The 20,386-nt window shown below is 39.9% G+C and overlaps 2 protein-coding genes across 9 annotated transcripts in view; both read right to left on the bottom strand.

Annotated features, from left to right (window-relative positions):
* The window catches only part of ARB2A (ARB2 cotranscriptional regulator A), a 422,367-nt gene that overhangs the window by 104,153 nt on the left and 297,828 nt on the right, over positions 1–20,386 (bottom strand). The gene's annotated exons all lie outside the window — the stretch shown is intronic.
* On the bottom strand, positions 11,440–19,548 carry POU5F2 (POU domain class 5, transcription factor 2). Its single transcript, XM_045796281.2, has one exon. The coding sequence runs from the start codon at positions 14,874–14,876 to the stop codon at positions 13,857–13,859; it is 1,020 nt and encodes a 339-aa protein (XP_045652237.2). The 5' UTR covers positions 14,877–19,548; the 3' UTR covers positions 11,440–13,856.

Raw genomic sequence — 20,386 nt, 5'->3', positions numbered from 1 at the left:
GAGCAGAAATAAATGAAATAGAAACAAACAAAAAAATAGAACAGATCAATGAAAGTAGGAGCTGATTCTTCAAAAGCATTAATAAAATTGATAAAACCCTAGCCAGACTTTTATCAAAAAGAAAAGAGAAAGAACCCAAATAAATAAAATCATGAAGGAGAGAGGAGAGATCACAACCAACACTACAGAAATACAAACAGCTACAAATTGGGTAATCTGGAAGAAATGCATAAATTGCTAAAAACATATAAACTACCAAAACTGAGACAGGAAGAAGTAGAAAATTTGAACAGACCCATAACCAGCAAAGAAATTGAATCAGGAATCAAAAATTTCCCAACAAACAAAAGTCCAGGGCCAAAAGGCTTTCCAGGCCACTATCTCCGATGAATAAGGATGCAAAAATTCTCAACAAAATACCAGCAAGCCGAATCCAATAGTACATTAAAAGATTCATTCACCATGATCAAGTAGGATTTATTCCTGGGCTGCAAAGGTGGTTCAATATTTGCAAATCAGTTGTCATGAGCCACATTAATAAAAGAAAGGATAAGAACCATATGATCCTCTCAACATATGCAAGAAAAACATCTGAGAAAGTACAGTATCCATTCTTGATAAAAAAAACCTCAAAACAGTAGGGATAGAGGGAACATACCTCAATATCATAAAGGCCATATATGAAAGACCCACAGCTAATATCCTCAATGGGGAAAAAACTGACAGCTTTTCCTCTATGGACGAGACAGGGATGTCCACTCTCACCACTGTTATTTAACATAGTACTGGAAGTCTTAGCTTCAGCAATCAGACAACGAAAAGAAATAAAAGGCATCCAAATCAGCAAGAAAGAAATGAAACTTTCACTATTCACAAATGACATGATAGACATTTTCTAAAGACATACTGATGGCTGACAGACACATGAAAAGATGCTCAACATCACTCATCATCAAGGAAATACAAACCAAAACTACAATGAGATACCACCTCACATTTGTCAGAATGACTAAATTTAACAATACAGGAAACAACAGATGTTGGCAAGGATGGGGAGAAAGGGGAACCCTCTCGCACTGTTGGTGGGAATGCAAACTGGTGCAGCCACTCTGGAAAATGGTAGGAAGGTTCCTCAAAAAGTTAAAAATAGAACCACCCTACAATCCAGCAGTTTGCACTACTAGGTATTTAGCCAAAGCATACAAAAATACAGATTCCAAGGGGTATATGCACCCCAATGTTCATAGCAGCATTATCAACAATAGCCAAATTATGGAAAAAGTCCAAATGTCCATCAACCGATAAATGGATAAAGAAGAGGTAGTATATATATACAATGGAATGTTACTCAGCCATCAAAAAAAATGAAATATTCCCATTTGCAATGATGTGGATGGAACTAGAGTGTATTATGCTACGCAAAATAAGTCAGTCAGAGAAAGACAAATACTGTACGATTTCACTCATACGTGGAATTTAAGAAACAAAACAGATGAACGTAGGGGAAAGAAAAAGAGAAAGAGGCAAAGCAAAAAACAGACTCTTAACTAAAAAGAGCAAACTGAAGGTAGCTGGAGGGGATGTGGGGTGGGGGATGGGCTAAATGGGTGATGGGTATTAAGGAGGGCACTTGTGATGAGCACTGGGCGTTATATGCAAGTGATGAATCACTAAATTCTATTCCTGTAACTAATATTACACTCTATGTTAATTAACTAGAATTTAAATAAAAACTTGAAACCAAAAAAAGAGAGAGAGAGATAAGTGGTATATATATCCAATGGAGTATTATTCAGCTATAAAAAAGAATGAAATCTTGCCATTTCCAAAAACATGGATGGAGCTAGACAGTATAATGCTAAGCTAAATAAGCCAGTCAGAGAAAGACAAATATGGTATAATTTCACTCATATGTGTAATTTAAGAAACAAAACAAAGGAACAAAGGAAAAAGAGACAAACCAAAAAACAGATTCTTTTTTTTTTTTTTTAAGATTTTATTTGTTCATTTGACAGAGAGTACAAGCAGGGGGAGTGGCAGGCAGAGGGAAAGGGAGAAGTAGGCTCTCTGCTGAGCAGGGAGCCTGATGGGGGCTCGATCCCAGGACCCTGGGCTCATGACGTGAGCCGAAGACAGACGCTCAACTGACTGAGCCACTCAGCTGCCCCCCAAAAACAGATTCTTAACGAATGAGAACAAACTGATGGTTACCAGAGGGGAGGTGAGTGAGGGAATGAGTGAAGTAGGTGGAGGGGATTAAGAGTATACTTCTCATGATGAGCACCGAGTAATGTATAGAATTGATGAATCACTATACTGTACACTTGAAACTAATATAACACCGTATGTGAACTGTACTGGAATAAAAATGAAAATAAAGTGTTGCTCCTAATACATTCTGTGAGATTCATGTAATCAGCTTCGTGTACTGAGAACTATGTAACTTATTTGCTATGGCTGCCAGGATTTTAACCACCGCATTTAACTCTCAATTGTAGTAACTAATCACAGCCTAGACTTTTAGCCAAAACAAACTCTTTTCACTTTTTCTTTCATTCCTGACTTTTGGTCTTCTCTACTTAACAGCTCCTATTTATCCTTCAAGTCTCAGCTCAAGTTGTCCCGGCTCTCAATAATGTTCCCAGATATCCCTCAGCGAGTTATGTGCTCCTTTCTCTGTGCCGTTCTTTTGCCCATTCCGGCCACCTCGTGAGATGATCTCTGGTTTTCTCACTTCTCTCCTTTATCTAGACTATGTGTTCCTTGTTCTAATTCTGAATCTTCTTTGCTTGCCCCCGAACAGGTACTTAGTAGATAATCAGTCACTGAGGAAGTCCAGAGGTATAATGCTACTGCTCATGAGAACGTGAGAACGTGCAGCCTGGAGGAAGGGCAGGAATGGATTTGTGGGCCATAGCAAGGACGTCGGTGAGATGGCCAAAAGCTGCTACCCTGGTTGTAATCCTTTTACTTGTCGTGTTCTGGTGCATTACCTTTGATCTACGTAGCTCATATTTTATGTAATGTATCTATATGAATATTAGCACATATATGCACATGTTTTTAGAACAGTGAGAAATGAAATCATTGCTCTATCTATACTTTCAAAATTTAATAATATTTGCAAGACTATAAAAATATGTGGTCAGATAATGTAATTAAATGTATATGCCTATTTGTGATTAGGACAGGTGGAGTTTTACAGGTGAGTGTTAGAATGTACATGGAGATAAACATGCTAAAGATTTATAAGATATTCCACTGAATACATGGAATCATTACTGTCCTCATTAAAACAATGATAGAAAATCTATACTTGCTTTTTAGTAGAAAGTGGTATTTCATTTATATGTGGTTTTATTTCAACTGCAGTATCACTGGATCAACTGTGAGAAAATATTTAAATCTCACAAATTCAAGTACCTTCTGTTTCCTAAATGTTCACATGGTGTATATATGTGCACAGAGAATGTTCACCAAATAAATTGTTTACTGACTAATGCAAGAAACTCAGTTTAAAAATAAAAATGATACAATTTTTTATGGAGTGTGCCATTTCTGGAAACTCAAATAAAAAGGATAAAGATTCTTTCACTTCTCATTTATAAGCGTAACATTTTTGTTAGTATTTTACTCAAAATTTCTTGGCCCAGAAGACAAAAATTTATGGCTTTAGATTAACTACTTTAATGATGTGACACAGAAACAGCAAAATATTCTTTCCTACCTATCGTGTTGGTGTGATTGCCTCTTCAGGAGAGAAAAGAACACAATAAATCCCTGTATGATAAGTCTCTTCCCACTTCTTCTCCTGAGTTTAAATCTCAAAGGTAATACATATTCGCAATCAGACAAGTGCCATAAAAATGTGTGAAATGAGGTAATAATCTATAGTATTTGCATATACTTAATAACTTATTATTACAGAAAGAATGATTTACACTTCATGTACTGAGAAAACTTAGTGTCTACTTAGATTTAGCAATAGTCTTAAAACTATTTATGAAAACAAGCATGTCTAAATACTTGCTATCAGCTGTTTTAGCTCTGCTTTTCATAAATATAACACAATCATAACAAATTAAAGGCAAGGCACTTGACTGTCCTGTTACATTAGCTTGATGAAATTAGTGGCTGGCAATGCTTAGTGGAAAGTGACAGGGCTTTCTCAACAGGTTCACATATCAATTTTTTTGGAGAAAGTAAAAATCATATCTTTATCAAAATATCCAAAATTTTCTTCCTTCCTCCTTCCCCTCCCTCCCTCCATCCCTTCCTTTTTTAAAACCCAACCAGCACTGGAAGCAAAAAATATTCAAAATCTTCTTCCTAAGATAATACCTCTCAAACTCACTGATGAGAGTCCAATTGTTCTGCTCCTAAAATAGATAAAAATAAGTAGCTACTGTAATTTTTCAGCCCATAAAGTTACTGGTTGGGGTGGAAGAAATGTTATTTTTCCTGAAATGTTCCTGAGGGGGATCCCTGGAGTGGTGACACTACCTAAGTGAATGACCTGGAGACAGGATGCAGGATCTGGGACTGCTTGACTCTATGGCTACTGCGCTTTCCGTTCCATCACACCACCTCTTATTTAACTCCTTTGTAGGAAAAAATAAACAAGTCTCTTTGCCTTCCTATACCTCCCCCACAGTCCCACCTACATTTTCTCTATGTCAGGAGTGGTGGTGTTATGGGTTGAAATATGTCCTGCCGAAATTTATATTTTGAAGTCTTGACCCCCAGTATCCCAGAATGTGACCTTATTTGGATATAGGGCCTTTACAGAGGTAATTAAATTAAATGACATTATTAGGGTGGGCCCTAATCCAATGTGACTGTTGTCCTTATAAAAATGGGAGATTTGGATGCAGAGACATGCACAGAGGGAAGATGTTATGAAAAGAGCAAAGAGAAGATGGCCACATACAAGCCAAGGAGAGACGTCTGAAACAGATTCTCCTTCACAGCCCTCAGAAAGGACCAACCCTGTCCACACCTGGATCTTGGACTTTGAGTCTCCAGACCTGTGAGACAATAAACCGCTGTTCCTTAAGCCACCCAATCTGTGGTACTTTGCTGCAGCAGCCCCAGCACACGAATACAGTAGGTTTTGGACCAAAAAGCTAAAGGGTGTGGCCATCTCATAGTATGTATACAGGCAGAACTGGGCTACTTTTGGGAGAGACAACTGAAGCCACAGCACATCAAAAAGGAAAGGTTAAATGGGAATCACAGTAGGAAACACCAGTGTCACCCTACTCTGTCCATTCCTATACTTTGTCTCCTCATGGGCCCCATATTCAATCTGTGGTGCACTGTTCTGTTCTTATTGATGGAGAGTCATACAATTACTACAGGCTAGAAACAATTTCAGAGACCATTCTTTCAATTACTTAACACCGTATGGGTTTTCAAAAGTCTTCACCTGTATCTTTCTAGTCAAAACCTTCTCACCTGTTCCTTTACCTAGTTGTCATTTGACAGCTGAGGAAATGGACTTTATAATTGTTTTCCAATTATAACAAATTTCAAAACTCATTTCCCAATATCAGTAAGGTTTCTGGCAACTGAGACTATTGTCTCTACTTTTTCTTCTTTCTTTTTATTCATTTTTGGCTATTAATCCTGGAGCACCTACTATGTGAAAGTTCCTAGGGATGCAAAGGAAGGATTTATGAGATACAAAGGAAGCACAGACAATGTACAGTGGAAACAGAATGGAGAGAAAAATTATTATAATTTTTTAGAGAGGGAGAGAGAAGGGGAGGGGCAGAGGAAGAGAGAGAATCTTCAGCAGGCTCCAGGCCCAGATGGAGCTGGAGTCTGATGTGGGGCTCAATCATACAATGCTGAGATCATGACCTGACCTGAAATCAAGAGTCAGATGCTTAACCGACTGAGCCACCCAGGCGCCCCTGCAGAGACAAATTATTGAGTGTCTACTGTACAAAAGGGAAGTCCTAGAGGTTTCTTTCTGTATTACCTAATTTTATGCTTTTATCAGCTCTCTCACCCTGTGGATTGCTAGACATATTCCACAGATGAGAAACTGGGGCTGAAAGAAGTAACTCATTCAGAGTAACACAGACCATAGGCTACTGAGCATGGATTTTAACCTAGGAATGCCTGTGTCCCAAACTACACCTTGGCTATAGGACCACACTTCCTCGGCAGGAAGGTCCCTCTGGTTTAGAGTATTTGTTAACATTGATGTTATCAGAGGTAATACTTGTGTATTATAAAAGGATTATAAACATCAATCTAAATTAAGACACCCCCTACCTGATATCCCATAGTATTTACTACAAGTTATAATCATATGTTTATTTGTTTAATGTAGATGCCTAACTTCTTCAATCTCCTTGAGGGTTGGGATGGGCCTGTTCTTGGTCACCACTGCATCTTAGCACCTAGGACACTACATGTTATAAAGGGCATTCAATTAATATTTGCTGAATGACTATGTTAATGAATAATTAAATCCAGCTCAAATTTTAATTGGGCTGGTGCTATGAGCTGAATTGTTTCCCCACGAAAACTCATACATTGAAGTCCTAACCTGCAGAACTCTAGAATGTGACCTTATTTGGAGATATTTACAGTGATAATTAAGTTAAAATGAGGTCATTAGCATATGCCCATAATCCAGTGACTGGTGTCCTTATAAGAAGAGGGAATTTGGACACAGATATGTACCTAAAGAAGATAATGGGAAGACACAGGGAGAAGGCAGCTACCTATAAGCCTGAAACAGATCCTTCCCTCACAGCCCTCAGAAGGAACCAACTTTGTCCACACCTTGATCTAGCCTTCTAGCCTCCAGAACAATGGAAAAAATAAATTTCTGTTCTTTAAGCTCCCCAAGGTGTAGTACTTGTTACGGCAACCCTAGCAAACTAATAAACGATATACTGAAACAAACTGTCTTTCAATAAAAAGGTACCTATTAAGATTTGCCCACTACTCAGTCAATAGTATTCAAAGCTTTACAGCTGTTCTAGGAACATAATCATCCATTCTAAGATAATAAATCAACTTAAAGCATCTTATACACTGTCCTGGCCATTGCACCAAGATCTAAACGAAGGTCTACACCACACATCCTGGGAGGAAGAAAATGACTAATTATTAAACAGTGCAGTTACTCTTTTGGAGATGTGACATAACAAGTTGTATAGTTTTAGAAGTGAATATTGAATCCAAAATGTAGTAAATTCTCAGGAAGTCCTCAATTTTTCCTTTTCCAATCCTAGTCTTTGGCAGGCAGTCAGTAGAAGACTCAACAGTATTAAGCGAAGTTGGTTTGTGCTTCATCATTTTGTGGGAAACTGGGGGATAAAAGCCTAAGAAGCCCAAGTTCAATGCCAAAGGAGCTAATTTTGCCTTTAGCAGAATTCATTACAGGGTTCCTAGCTAAAAGTGAGGTGACAGGGCAGCAGCCCAACAGACCAACATGCTGCACTGTTTTCTGAAGACAGCCCTGTGGGTAAACCACACAGTCTCTCCAACAGCTTCTTGTAATGCTTCTCTTCACGGGTGTAACCATGATAATGCTAATGCTTTGTTTTAAGGATTTTACTGGGTAATGGGGTAGATTCATTTCATGCCAGTTCATCTTTCACCTAGCTGGGGCTGTAATCACAGGAACTGCCCCTGCCTTCAAACCTAGAAATCTATAGATCTTATTTATATCTGTTCGGTTTCTTCAAATACGTTACGTACGGAGGATTATACTGTGATAAAACTGGGATTTTGATATTTTCAAATGGCTTTTGAAATTGAAAAGTAAACATTCACAAACATGAAAATGATTTGGGTTTATATTATATTCTAAATATGGGTTAACACTACTGAGGTATATAAACACACTAATTGTAATTGTAAATTACCATGTTGTGCAGGAAAACAGACATATGGCAGGTGTCTTCACTCACTGAGCTACACTACAGCTCTTTAACATTAATGGGCATCTGATTTAAAAAAAAAAACCCTAATTTTTAGCAATGTTTCTCTAACCGATGTATCCCAATACACCTCTGTTTAGAGAACTGCCTTTCTTTTTAAAGAAACCACAAATCTGACTAAAAATGAAAAGATCAAATTTATTATTCCAAAATGTTGCTTTATAATGAAAAATTACCATTTTAGAGATGAAAAGACTAGAAGAATATTTTTAGGAACCCTAGATTTCCTAGCACCTTCCTTTAGAAGTTTCCCTTAAATATTTTTACTGTGAAATGTATATAGCAAAACAATTTTATAAAAATCACCAATGATACTTATTTATATATAGATTTGTATATGTAACATACCTTTTTCCTTAAAAAATAAGAAGTATCATAAAGCTTAATAAACTCTTGCCTCACTCAATAATCTGTTCTGACCTTTGTCAAAATTGTAGCTCTATAACACAATTTTTACCATTTATGGTGTTCCTTTTTATTTACTTATCCCTTTGTTGAACATTTAGTTTTAATAACTTTTTGTTGTTTAAAAAATGCTGTAGTGACCACCCTTTTTGCTAAATTTTGGCACACATACATACGATTATTTTCTTATAAAAATTAATTAAAGTTGAAATGATTGCCCAAAGAAAAATCACATTTTAAAAACTTCTCATATGAATTACCCAATAGCCTTTCATGAAGATTGCACCAATTCACATTCCCACATAATGGAATAGCCAAATACTCATTTCTGTTATTTTTGTCCATAAACACCACCACACTGTTTAAATTATTGTAGTTTCATAACAGTTGGTAGGACAAGGCCACCCTACCTCTTTTCTTCAAAATTTTCTTATTTTCCTAAGTTTTATTCTTTCAGTTTACAATCACTTTGTCAAGTAATACGCTCATATTCCACTAGGATTTTATTGGAATGGCACTGTACTTTTCACTTTCAAAACACTGTTTTAAACTGATAATACAATTTTGTACTCTAAAAAATTTCATCGTGAATAGGTTCTGCCAAGCAAACTAATACTGTTTAGTAAGCAAGACGATTTCTGGAAGAAAGCTATAAACAAAAGTGGCTATACTGAAAAATAAATTCCATGACTTTAGTTTTAGTATAATAAACAAAGATGTATAGTATATGTATTTCAAAAATGTGAAATTATAGAAAATATTTAGATGCTATTTCAAGAGCAAGATAATGTTTTAGAATAAGGGAGCATATCCTAACACTTCAAGTCTTCTTAGACAATAGATAGGAAAGATTATGGGAACAAGAGAAATTGTTCTTTACGATAGGAATTAATTAAAGTGTCAAGAACCGATAAAAGTATAGGAACAATAAAGGCAATAATTAATACAACATTTGTTCTGAATTTGAAAGACTTATTTATATAAGACGTGATTCAGGTCCTCTATTCTATACTGAGCTACAGATATCCAGAAAATACAGATTCAAAGAAAACCACAAATTACTCGTTAGACCAGTACTGTGTCAAGAGAAAACTCCTGAAAGTGAGGTGGCCAAAGGGAACGTGTTTCTAAAATTCTGAAACTGTAGAGTCTACAGAGTCATGTCTCCTTTGAGAACGTGATAAAAGCTATCATCACCATTTTTAAAGATATTCTGCCCCTACTCTAAAGGGGTTCGGCATCATCAGGTTAAGAATCCACTCCCAAACTATTAGAAGTTATAGAGCAATTCAGTAATGTGGCGGGATACAAAATCAATACTCAGAAATCAGTTGCATTTCTATACATGAATAATGAGACTGAAGAAAGAGAAATTAGGGAATCCATCCCATTTACAATAGCACCAAAAACCATACGTTACCTTGGAATTAACTTAACCAGAGACGTAAAGGATCTATATTCTAGAAACTATAAATCACTCCTAAAAGACATTGAGGAAGACACAAAAAGATGGAAAAATATTCCATGCTCATGGATCGGAAGAATTAACATAGTTAAAATGTCCATGCTACCCAGAGCAATCTACACTTTCAATGCTATCCTGATCAAAATACCGATGACATTTTTCAAGGAACTGGAACAAATAGTCCTTAAATTTGTATGGAAACAGAAAAGGTCCCGAATCGCCAAGGAACTGTTGAAAAGGAAAAACAAAGCTGGGGGCATCACAATGCCGGATTTTGAGCTGTACTACAAAGCTGTGATCACAAAGACAGCATGGTACTGGCACAAAAACAGACACACAGACCAATGGAACAGAATAGAGAACCCAGAAATGGACCCTCGGCTCTTTGGGCAACTAATCTTTGATAAAGCAGGAAAAAACATCCAGTGGGAAAAAGACAGTCTCTTCAATAAATGGTGCTGGGAAAATTAGACAGCTATATGCAAAAGAATGAAACTTGACCACTCTCTCACACCATACACAAAGATAAACTCCAAATGGATGAAAGACCTCGATGTGAGACAGGAATCCTTCAAAATCCTGGAGGACAACATAGGCAACAACCTCTTCAACATCGGCCAAAGCAACCTTTTTCATGACACATCTCCAAAGGCAAGAGAAACAAAAGATAAAATGAACATGTGGGACTTCAGCAAAATAAAAATCTTCTGCACAGCCAAGGAAAACAGTCAAAAAAACTAAGAGGCACCCATGGAATGGGAGAATATATTTGCAAATGATGCTACAGATAAAAGACTGGTATCCAAGATCTACAAAGAACTTCTCAAACTCAATACACGAGAAACAAATAAACAAATCAAAAAATGGGCAGAAGATATGAACAGACACTTTTCCAGTGAAGACATACAAATGGCTAACAGACACATGAAAAAATATCCAAAATTATTAGCCATCAGGGAAATTCAAATCAAAACCACACTAAGATACCACCTTATGCCAGTTAGAATGGCAAAAATTGACAAGGCAGGAAACAGCAATTGCTGGAGAGGATGTGGAGAAAAGGGATCCCTCCTACATTGTTGGTGGGAATGCAGGTTGGTGCAGCCACTCTGGAAAACAGTGTGGAGGTCCCTCAAAAAGTTAAAAATTGAGCTACCCTATGACCCAGCCATTGCAATACTGGGTATTTACCCCAAAGATACAGACGTAGTGAAGAGAAGGGCCATATGCACCCCAATGTTCATAGCAGCATTATCCACAATAGCTAAATTGTGGAAGGAACTGAGATGCCCTTCAACAGATGACTGGATTAAGAAGCTGTGGTCCATATATACAATGGAATATTACTCAGCTATCAGAAAGAACGAGTTCTCAACATTTGCTGCAACATGGACGGCACTGGAGGAGATAATGCTAAGTGAAATAAGTCAAGCAGAGAAAGACAATTATCATATGATTTCTCTCATCTATGGAACATAAGAACTAGGAAGATCGGTAGGGGAAGAAAGGGATAAAGAAAGGGGGGTAATCAGAAGGGGGAGTGAAGCATGGGAGACTATGGACTCTGAGAAACAAACTGAGGGCTTCAGAGGGGAGGGGGTGGGGGAATGGGATGGACTGGTGATGGGTGGTGAGGGGGGGCACGTATTGCATGGTGCACTGGGTGTTGTACGCAACTAATGAATCATCGAACCTTGCATCAGAAACCAGGGATGTACTGTATGGTGACTAACATAATGTAATAAAAAAAATTAAAAAAAAAATACTTGCCTTGTCTAAAGAAAACACGAGATAAAGGAAACATTTGATAAAGAATAGTCCAGAAGGATGGTGAAGATATTGAGTGGTCTGAATTTGTGTTTCTAATTGAAGTTAGGTGGAAATCTGACAAGTAGGAAGACTCTGGACTGTTGTTTGACATCCGCCTCTACCAACTACTCCTCTGAGATTGATCTCACTAATGGTACCACGGATACCTTTGTTAGTGATGTTGGCATATCTTACTTGATTTTATGTTACTTTATCTCTGTATATTTGACCCTGTTCAGCACTGACACCACACTGTTGGTCTTCTCCCAACTCGAAGGGCAGCTCCCTCTCAGTTTTGAAGGATTTTATTATTAAGGTTTCTACTCATAATCTTAAATCTTTGAAAAATATGAAATTCTTTAAATGTCAAAGTTGCTCCAAGGTCCAGCCTGTTCTCTCTTCGTAGTCAAGAGGAGCAGTGGTGGCAAAATCTCATTTTAAATTATGTGAGGGCTGATCAGTGACACATAGTGGTGCTTGCCTAAGCAGAGGGGCGGCAGCTGTGTGAATGATGCCGCTGTGCAGGTGCTGAGGCAGACCCTGGGAGCTGTTCCCTGAGACGGAGAACCCATTACCATTTCTTCCAATATGCAGGGGCTGCAGAATTCGAGGAGCAGCCTGGGTCAGAGCCTCCTCACAGCTTTTAGGAGCTGAATGTCGACACAACGACAATGATTCATCCTGCCATTAAATACTACCTGGCCCTCTGCAGAAACATCTCCCTTTCAAGGCTATCCAGAAGGGCTCGACGGGAAAAGGGAGAAATGGGACTGGTGCTATGTGACTTTTAGTGGGATAGTGCAAGAGTGAGTGATTAGTCACCTATTGAATCTAAAGCTAAGTAAGCGAAGTTTATCTCCATTTTAGTGAACCTATGTGTACTGTCAGTGTTTTATCGTCGAACACTGACAAGAAGGAAAAATACACATTGGAAGAAACCACAGAAAGTTAGAAAAAAAGCAACTAATAAAAATAAAAGCTAAAAGTTAATCAATTAGAAAATAAAAACTGCAGTAAATAAGATAAAAATTTTTAAAAAGACTTGTTCTTTTTAAATACATGTAGATAAATTCTTTGTAAAAACTGAATAAGGAAAAAAAAGTAGAGAAAGAAAAAACTGACATGAATAGTAATTAAACAGAAGATGTAAACTCAGATATAATATTTAGTGATGGAATTATAAAGCAATAAATATTACGTGCAGGTTTACAGCAGCAGAAGTACAAACACAGAAAAACTAATGATTTCTGTTTCATATATGATGACCACTGTAGAAGTAGAAAACTAGAAAAGACTAATTTCATAGAAGAGATTGGAAAAATGATACAGGATGAACCACCACAAAAGCCACACAAGCCACAAGGGAATGTTGTCTCAACCATTGCAGATATTCTCTAAGAAGCACATCTGAGTTCAAAAGAAAGTAAGGCAAATCAGTAGGTAATAAACCAAACAGAGCTGAAAACCAGAGAAGTAAGCTGGATCTGGCACTGAGCTAGCCCTGTCCAGTATGCCAAACCCAGTAATAAAGGGATTCCAAATACAATGACTGTGGTGGGTCGGCAGATAAACTAGTGGGGTTCCATAAGGTGGAGAGCTGGACTGAGACCTCCATCTGAAACTGAGCACTCTAAATGAGAAGGTGAATTAGAAAAAAAAAAAAAAAAGCATCTTTCAAGAAAGGGAGGAGAATAAGAAAACTGTGTTTTAGCAAGGGTTCTGGGTAGGTTTTGTGTACTCCTGACCTATCCCAACTTCAAACCTTCTCCCAGAGGTTACTATTATCTTGGAACCCGTGTTTATATTTACATAAAGTTCTGCTGGTTTTTGATAAAAAATGGTATACTGAAATAATCTTCTGTGACTTGAGTTTTTCACTCACTATCGTGTTTATAAGAAAAAAAATCCCTATGTTTACTGATAACCACAAGGAATAACAATTAATTTCCGATTAATTAAAAAAAGAGAGAGAAACAAAATATCCGAAACCATATATGTATTGCAATGTACCTTAAAATCAATGCCAGATAAAAACAATGGAGTTATTAAACTTCAACTTCCCTCCCCCAAATTTCATAAACAACTCCCAACTCATCCCTTAGGTATTAACTTCTTTAGACAGTGAATGGAGCTCTTAATATTAACAGCCCTGAAAAGAACCTCAGGGACCCATTTCCCCAGTTCAACCCTCCCCAGAACGGCGGGGTCCCTCATTTTGAAAGCCTGGGGTGGCCCGGAGCAGAGGCCGGGGCAGAGAGGAGGGTCCCTGCCACAGGGAAAGGAGTAGGGGAGTACATGGGTATAAAGAATGGCTCTTCATAGTGCGGGGAACCAAAATGGAGCCCCGATGCCAGGGGAAAGCATACTGGTCCCCCTGGGAAAGGAGGCCCGGCTGCCCCCACATCCTCCCGTGGGGAGAAATCAATGGTTGGCTGACCACCCATCTTGTTCCGGTTATAGAACCAAACTCGGACCAGTTCTTTCTGCAGCCGGAGCTGCCCAGCGATGCAGCTGATTTGCTGGGGTGTGGGCTTCGGGCACTTTAAGAAGAGTTGCTCCAGATTGTTTCGGATGCGACTCTCCCTGCTTGCCCGTCTCTGCTTCCGAGCCTGCTGCAGGATCATCTCCATTTTGCATAAGCCCAGAAAGTTCTTGCTGTCTACTTCCTCCAGCCACATTTTCAGCAGCGGTCGCAACTTCCACATGTTGGCGAGGCTGAGCTTCTGGGACTCAAAGCGGCAGATGGTTGCCTGGCCAATCACCTTTCCAAAAAGAGCCCCCATGGCAAACCCCACGTCGGCCTGCGAGTATCCCAGGGCCATCCTCTTTTGCCTCAGCTCCTTGGCCAGCTGCTCCACCTCTTTCTCTACAGCCGAGACGTCCTCTGGCAGCACCAAAGTTGGGGTGCACCGCAGGGCAATGTAGGGCCTCTGGAAGGTGCCCTCCGAGGGGCTCAGGAACCGGGGCCCAGCCTCGCCAGCTCCGACCCTGGGCCTGCAGGGTGCCGTCCCGCAGTAGAATTTGTATGGTGGTGGACCCAGGGGCACCTCCCACCCTTCAGGGCCTGGGCTGGCCCCCAGACCGATCCCTGGCCGGACCATCAGCATGCTGGGAGCCGCCTGGACACTCAACCAGACCGGAGCGTCAACCCGCACGGGCACTGTCCCTCTGGGCCCGCCCCTACCACTGTCTGGCAGTGGGAAGAAGTTTGAGGGCCTGTGTCCCGCCATGGGGTAAGACCACACCCAAGCAGGGAGTCTGGTAGGAACTGATGGTTCTCGAGGCTTCAGAGCAGCCACCAGCCTTGCCCTCGAGCCCCGCCCCCCAGTGGGCAGAGATGGAGGTGCAGTTGAGAGAAACAGGCCCGGAGTGCGCAGTGGTGGGGAAGTCTGGTAGACTTCCGGGTAATCCTTTGCGGCTCCAGAATTAAAGAAGTGTGTTTCCTACCCTGGTCTGTGCTTCCACGTCCTTCCGTGGTACAAGTCTCTTTCGGGTTTAGACTTCTAAGGGTTCTGGGATCTCTTAGGCACCACCTCCATCCTCTCCCAGAAAGGAACCTAGGCATTTACTAACAGCACTTCAGAACTCTGGTATCTCATCCCTTTCCTCCACCTTATCTGTGGAGGAACAGTCCCTTCTAGCTTCACAAATATTTATTAAACATCTATTATGCCAGGTATTGCTGGGACTACCCCTCAGTTCATTAACTGTCCCCTCACTGCTATCATTGTGGTCACGACACTGCCAACAGCCTCTCCTTTGCGCATCTTCAGTTCCTCTGCCTTAAGAAACCTAAGCATCCCTGCCTAAATTTCTTCTAGTGCCCATCAGTTCACTATCAGCTTCAACCCCCAACCCCCTTGCTTTGCCAGATTGTACTCTCTCACTAGGGCTTTCTTGACTAATTATGTCCCGTCTCCTCCACCACTCCCAACCCTTCCAGTTGTTTGCTCTGCATCCCACCTCAGCTTCCTGGTGTAGTCTCCACATACGGCAGAGACCTATTTGTTTCATCTTTCTTCCCCCTCTAGAGACAGGTCTCAGAATGGGCCTGACCTGCTGCTCCCCATCGAAGATGCTTCCTTCAATACGTGATTCGCCAATATTAGGCTCCCCTATCCCTGGTCCCTCTCCCATCAGAGACCCAAGGATCTGAGAATATTTGTCCCTCCATCATATCCACAGCTCAAGCATCCAGTCCTAGGCCTTACGTGGACAAAGTTAAGGAGGGAGTGGGAGAAGATCTGACCTTGGGTTCAAAGCTTCCAGGGAGGGCTTTGGGAAGTGGGGAAGACAGTGATCTCGGCTAGACAATCCCAGCCTCTTACCCCTTCATTTTCCAACTAAACCATGATGTGGCTTTGCCCTACCCACATCTACTGAAATTGGTCTTCTTGAAGTCATTGCCAACCTTCCAAATGTCAAATCTGACGGCTTTTTAAAAATTCTCATCCTATTAAACTTCTCTGTAGTATCTGACAATGCTGACGACTCTTCTTGCTCCTTCTTTTTAAATTTCCAGGAAATGCTGGTAACAGCCAAATCTGTATTTTAGCCCTGACTTCTAATATCCGGTTCTGTATTTCCCACTGCCCCAAATCAAATTCATTATTTGCGTTCCTAAACCTGCCTCTCCTCCAGGGCTCCCTGAGCTGGTTAATGGCATTACCACCCATTCAGTCACCCAAGTTTAGACCTAGAGACTGTTCTTGACCTTTCCCATTTCTTTCTCCCTCCTCCCTTCTTCCCTTCCTTCCTTCTTTCCCAGCCTCATCTACCACACTCTCCCCGAATCCCTCTACCCCGTCATATTCCATGCTCGGTGAGAATATCTCACTTTGCACTGAAGAGGCCATGCTTTTCATGATTATTATGCCTTTAGTCATGCTGGTCCCTCTGTCTAAAATGGCTTCCCTTTGCTTTTTGGTCTCATTCTCTCATTCATTCAGGATTCTAATCAAATGTCATCTCATTAGAGAGGCCTTCTCTATCTGATCTAAAACAGTATCCCTTGTCATTCTCTGTTCCCTTTATTAAGCTTTGTTTTGTGGTTATTATTAGGTATCACCACCTAATATATAATTATTTGTCTATATGCTTATTGTATGTTTCTCTGCTGCAAAGAGAGCAGGACTTTGTCCAGGTCACTGCTGTGTCTATGGTGCCTACAACTGTGCTTGGCTCACAGAAGGTGTTCAGTAAACATTCCCTGAATAAAAAGAAGCATGCTCTATTTCCAGCCACCTGTAAGATGCAGTTTAGAAGCGACTTTATGGTGAAACCTACCCCTCTGCTTTTGTGGTGCTCCCCTTGTACTTGATATATGTTTTTATTGTAACATTTATCAGTAATTATTTATTTTATGTCTCTCTCCCTCCATCTAGAGTGTGAGGTACTTAAGGACATGTAGATGCTATAAAGCCTGGAACATAATAGAACCCTGACTGATATATGGTTCAACAAATGTTTGCTGAATGAGTGAATGAATTCTCACCTTTACAATTCTGAAAGTACAGCACGTTTAGTTTCAGCTTAACAAGAAACTTGACTCTGCCAGAAGCCTCTCCATTCTTTCTCTCCCATACTAGAACAAGGCCCTTAAACAGCTCTTACTAGATGGAGGTAGTAGTTCTGTGAGACTAGATACAACACAACACTAGAGGTAACAAGGTTATAGATGTGGCTTTAAAGTACTGGTAAAGGGAAAAAGAATTGGGAAGTCAGCTGCCACCTGGACAGGCTGCATATGTTACTGTTGTCTGCATCTCTGCTGCGGCCCTGGCTAGGACGTGTGGTGGCAAAGAGCAAGGTTCTTGTCTGTCTGGTTCAATGCTAAATCCTCACCACCTGGAACTATATCTGGCACAGAGCAGGAAGTTAATCAGTATTTGTTTAATATTAAATAAATGAATCTGTGTAGCATTAATGGTGAGAAGACTTCCATGTTTGCTTTGAAGTAGGTTTCAAGATGATAGTCTATGAAAAACAGTTTCTGAGTTACAAAATTTCACCTAAGAATAATTTTGCTGGTATCTGTTCTTTCCAGGTATACTAACATGCTATTTTTTTTTTTTCAAAACTACAAAGCAAGCAGTGTCTGCCAAACAGATAGAAAGGCGGATCACAAAGAATAAAAGAGAGCGATTAAATAAATTAAGGTCCACATATTGAAACCAGTCCATTTGCAAAAGAGAACCACAGAGAAACGTTCATCAGTTGTCTAAAAACAATAGCTGAATAAAAATATTTTTAGTGAATTGGAAAAAAGTGAATTCAACTGAATTTGAGGAAAGATTACATTTACCGAGTTAAAACAGTAGTTAAACACATTTACTAAATTAAAAAGGTGGGTTTTAAAATTAACTTGGGTGCTCTTGATTAAGGCTTTCTCTGTACTCGGTCAGATATCATCTGCCAACATGCCTATCTCCTGTTAATGCATAAGTGCTGTCACAAATAAAAGCCCATATTCTTAAGGGAAGTCTTGACATCTCCTTAAAAGTATATTTAATATGCTATGGAAATGGGGTGATCAGCGAAAAAAAGCAGGAGCATAGTTGGTTGGAAGAGAAATAGAGATCAGAAGAAGGCAGGTGATGGGAATGCCCAAGACAACCGGCACTGCTGGGGCTGGGGCGCTTGAAAGGCTAATCCATCACCTTCAGCAAATACAGAGACCTCTTAGTAAGTGATTAGATTACAGTGTACGAAGCGGGCCAGTCTTATCCATAGGGAATTACAAAGTAAGGATAAGAAACACATGGTCCCAGGCTTCCATGTATTTATAATCTAACTGGGGAAGAAGAAAAACTGTCAGGAGAACAGGACAGCTATATTTGCTCAAAGAGAAGTTAACAGTTTTCTATTATTAGGATCTTTGGAATTCAGAGAAGTTAACTTTCAAGCAGAAACGCACAAAGCATCAGGGTTTGTATTATTAGGCTCTCCATAAGTATTCTCTATTCTAAGACAGCAAAACCAGCTGCCAGGATCCACTAATGGTAAGAAGCAGGAAATAGTGGAGGTGAAGTTAATAATAAACATTCTTGTAGGTTCTGCTTCAAGTTTCATCTCTTTGGAAACTTTTGCCCATACACTAGGGATCACTCAGCCCTGAACTTACTGCGTTTCCACTTAGAGAAACTGGTTGTCCTAAGTGGTTAGCTGGAGCTTCATGTAGTCTTCGCTCCCCCACCCAGAAGAGATGAAAGCTCCTATGGACATTGCAGACACCGTTTATTTTGTACTGATGGTCCAAACAACGTGCTAACGCATGAGCTATACACAGTATTCTCAGTACCGTATGTGCATAAAAACACCTGGATGTGAAGGAGATCAGGCTCTGACTCACATCATCCTGTTGACCAGTTATTTTATTGGCTAGGAAGGTGATCCTTGCTTCCTCATCTCTCCAAATGCCTCTCTCCCAAAGCTGCTCATGCTCCAGATAGAGGAGAGGGTTTTGTTCAAGAATATATGAGAAAGTTGGGGGTATCACATTGCCTGATTTCAAGCTATACTACAAAGCTGTGATCACAAAGACGGCATGGTACTGGCACAAAAACAGACACACAGACCAATGGAACAGAATAGAGAACCCAGAAATGGACCCTCGACTCTTTGGGCAACTAATCTTTGACAAAGCAGAAAAAACATCCAGTGGGAAAAAGACAGTCTCTTCAATAAATGGTGCTGGGAAAATTGGACAGCTATATGCAAAAGAATGAAACTTGACCACTCTCTCACACCATACACAAAGATAAACTCCAAATGGATGAAAGACCTCGATGTGAGACAGGAATCCATCAAAATCCTGGAGGACAACATAGGCTGCAACCCCTTTGACATCGGCCACAGCAACTTTTTTCATGACACATCTCCAAAGGCAAGAGAAACAAAGGAAAAAATGAACTTGTGGGACTTCATCAAAATAAAAAGCTTCTGCACAGCCAAGGAAACAGTCAAAAAAAACTAAAAGGCAGCCCACAGAATGGGAGAAGATATTTGCAAATGACACTACAGATAAAAGACTGGTATCCAAGATCTACAAAGAACTTCTCAAACTCAATACACGAGAAACAAATAATCAAATCAAAAAATGGGCGGAAGATATGAACAGACACTTTTCCAGTGAAGACATACAAATGGCTAACAGACACATGAAAAAATGTTCAAAATCATTAGCCATCAGGGAAATTCAAATCAAAACCACACTGAGATACCACCTTATGCCAGTTAGAATGGCAAAAATTGACAAGGCAAGAAATAACAAATATTGGAGAGGATGTGGAGACCCTCTTACACTGTTGGTGGGAATGCAAGCCGGTACAGCCACTTTGGAAAACAGTGTGGAGGTCCCTTAAAAAGTTAAAAATAGAGCTACCCTATGATCCAGCAATTGCACTACTGGGTATTTACCCCAAAGATACAGACGTAGTGAAGAGAAGGGCCATATGCACCCCAATGTTCATAGCAGCATTGTCCATAATAGCTAAATTGTGGAAGGAGCCGAGACGCCCTTCAACAGATGACTGGATTAAGAAGATGTGGTCCATATATACAATGGAATATTACTCAGCCATCAGAAAGAACGATTACCCAACATTTGCAGCAACATGGATGGGACTGGAGGAGATTATGCTAAGTGAAATAAATCAAGCAGAGAAAGACAATTATCATATGGGTTCACTCATTTATGGAACATAATAGCAGGAAGATTGGTAGGAGAAGGAAGGGAAGA

This window comes from Ursus americanus, chromosome 5 (assembly GCF_024610735.1).
Source record: "Ursus americanus isolate L20-20 chromosome 5, mUrsAme1.1.p, whole genome shotgun sequence".
NCBI classification, from domain to species: Eukaryota; Metazoa; Chordata; class Mammalia; order Carnivora; family Ursidae; genus Ursus; species Ursus americanus.
The sequence above is the reverse complement of the archived record's forward strand: the minus strand, read 5'-3'. Positions and strand labels throughout refer to the sequence as shown.

Excerpts from the sequence above, each read along its gene's own strand:
- POU5F2 (XM_045796281.2), bottom strand. The coding sequence starts at position 14,876 with ATGGCGGGACACAGGCCCTCAAACTTCTTCCCACTGCCAGACAGTGGT.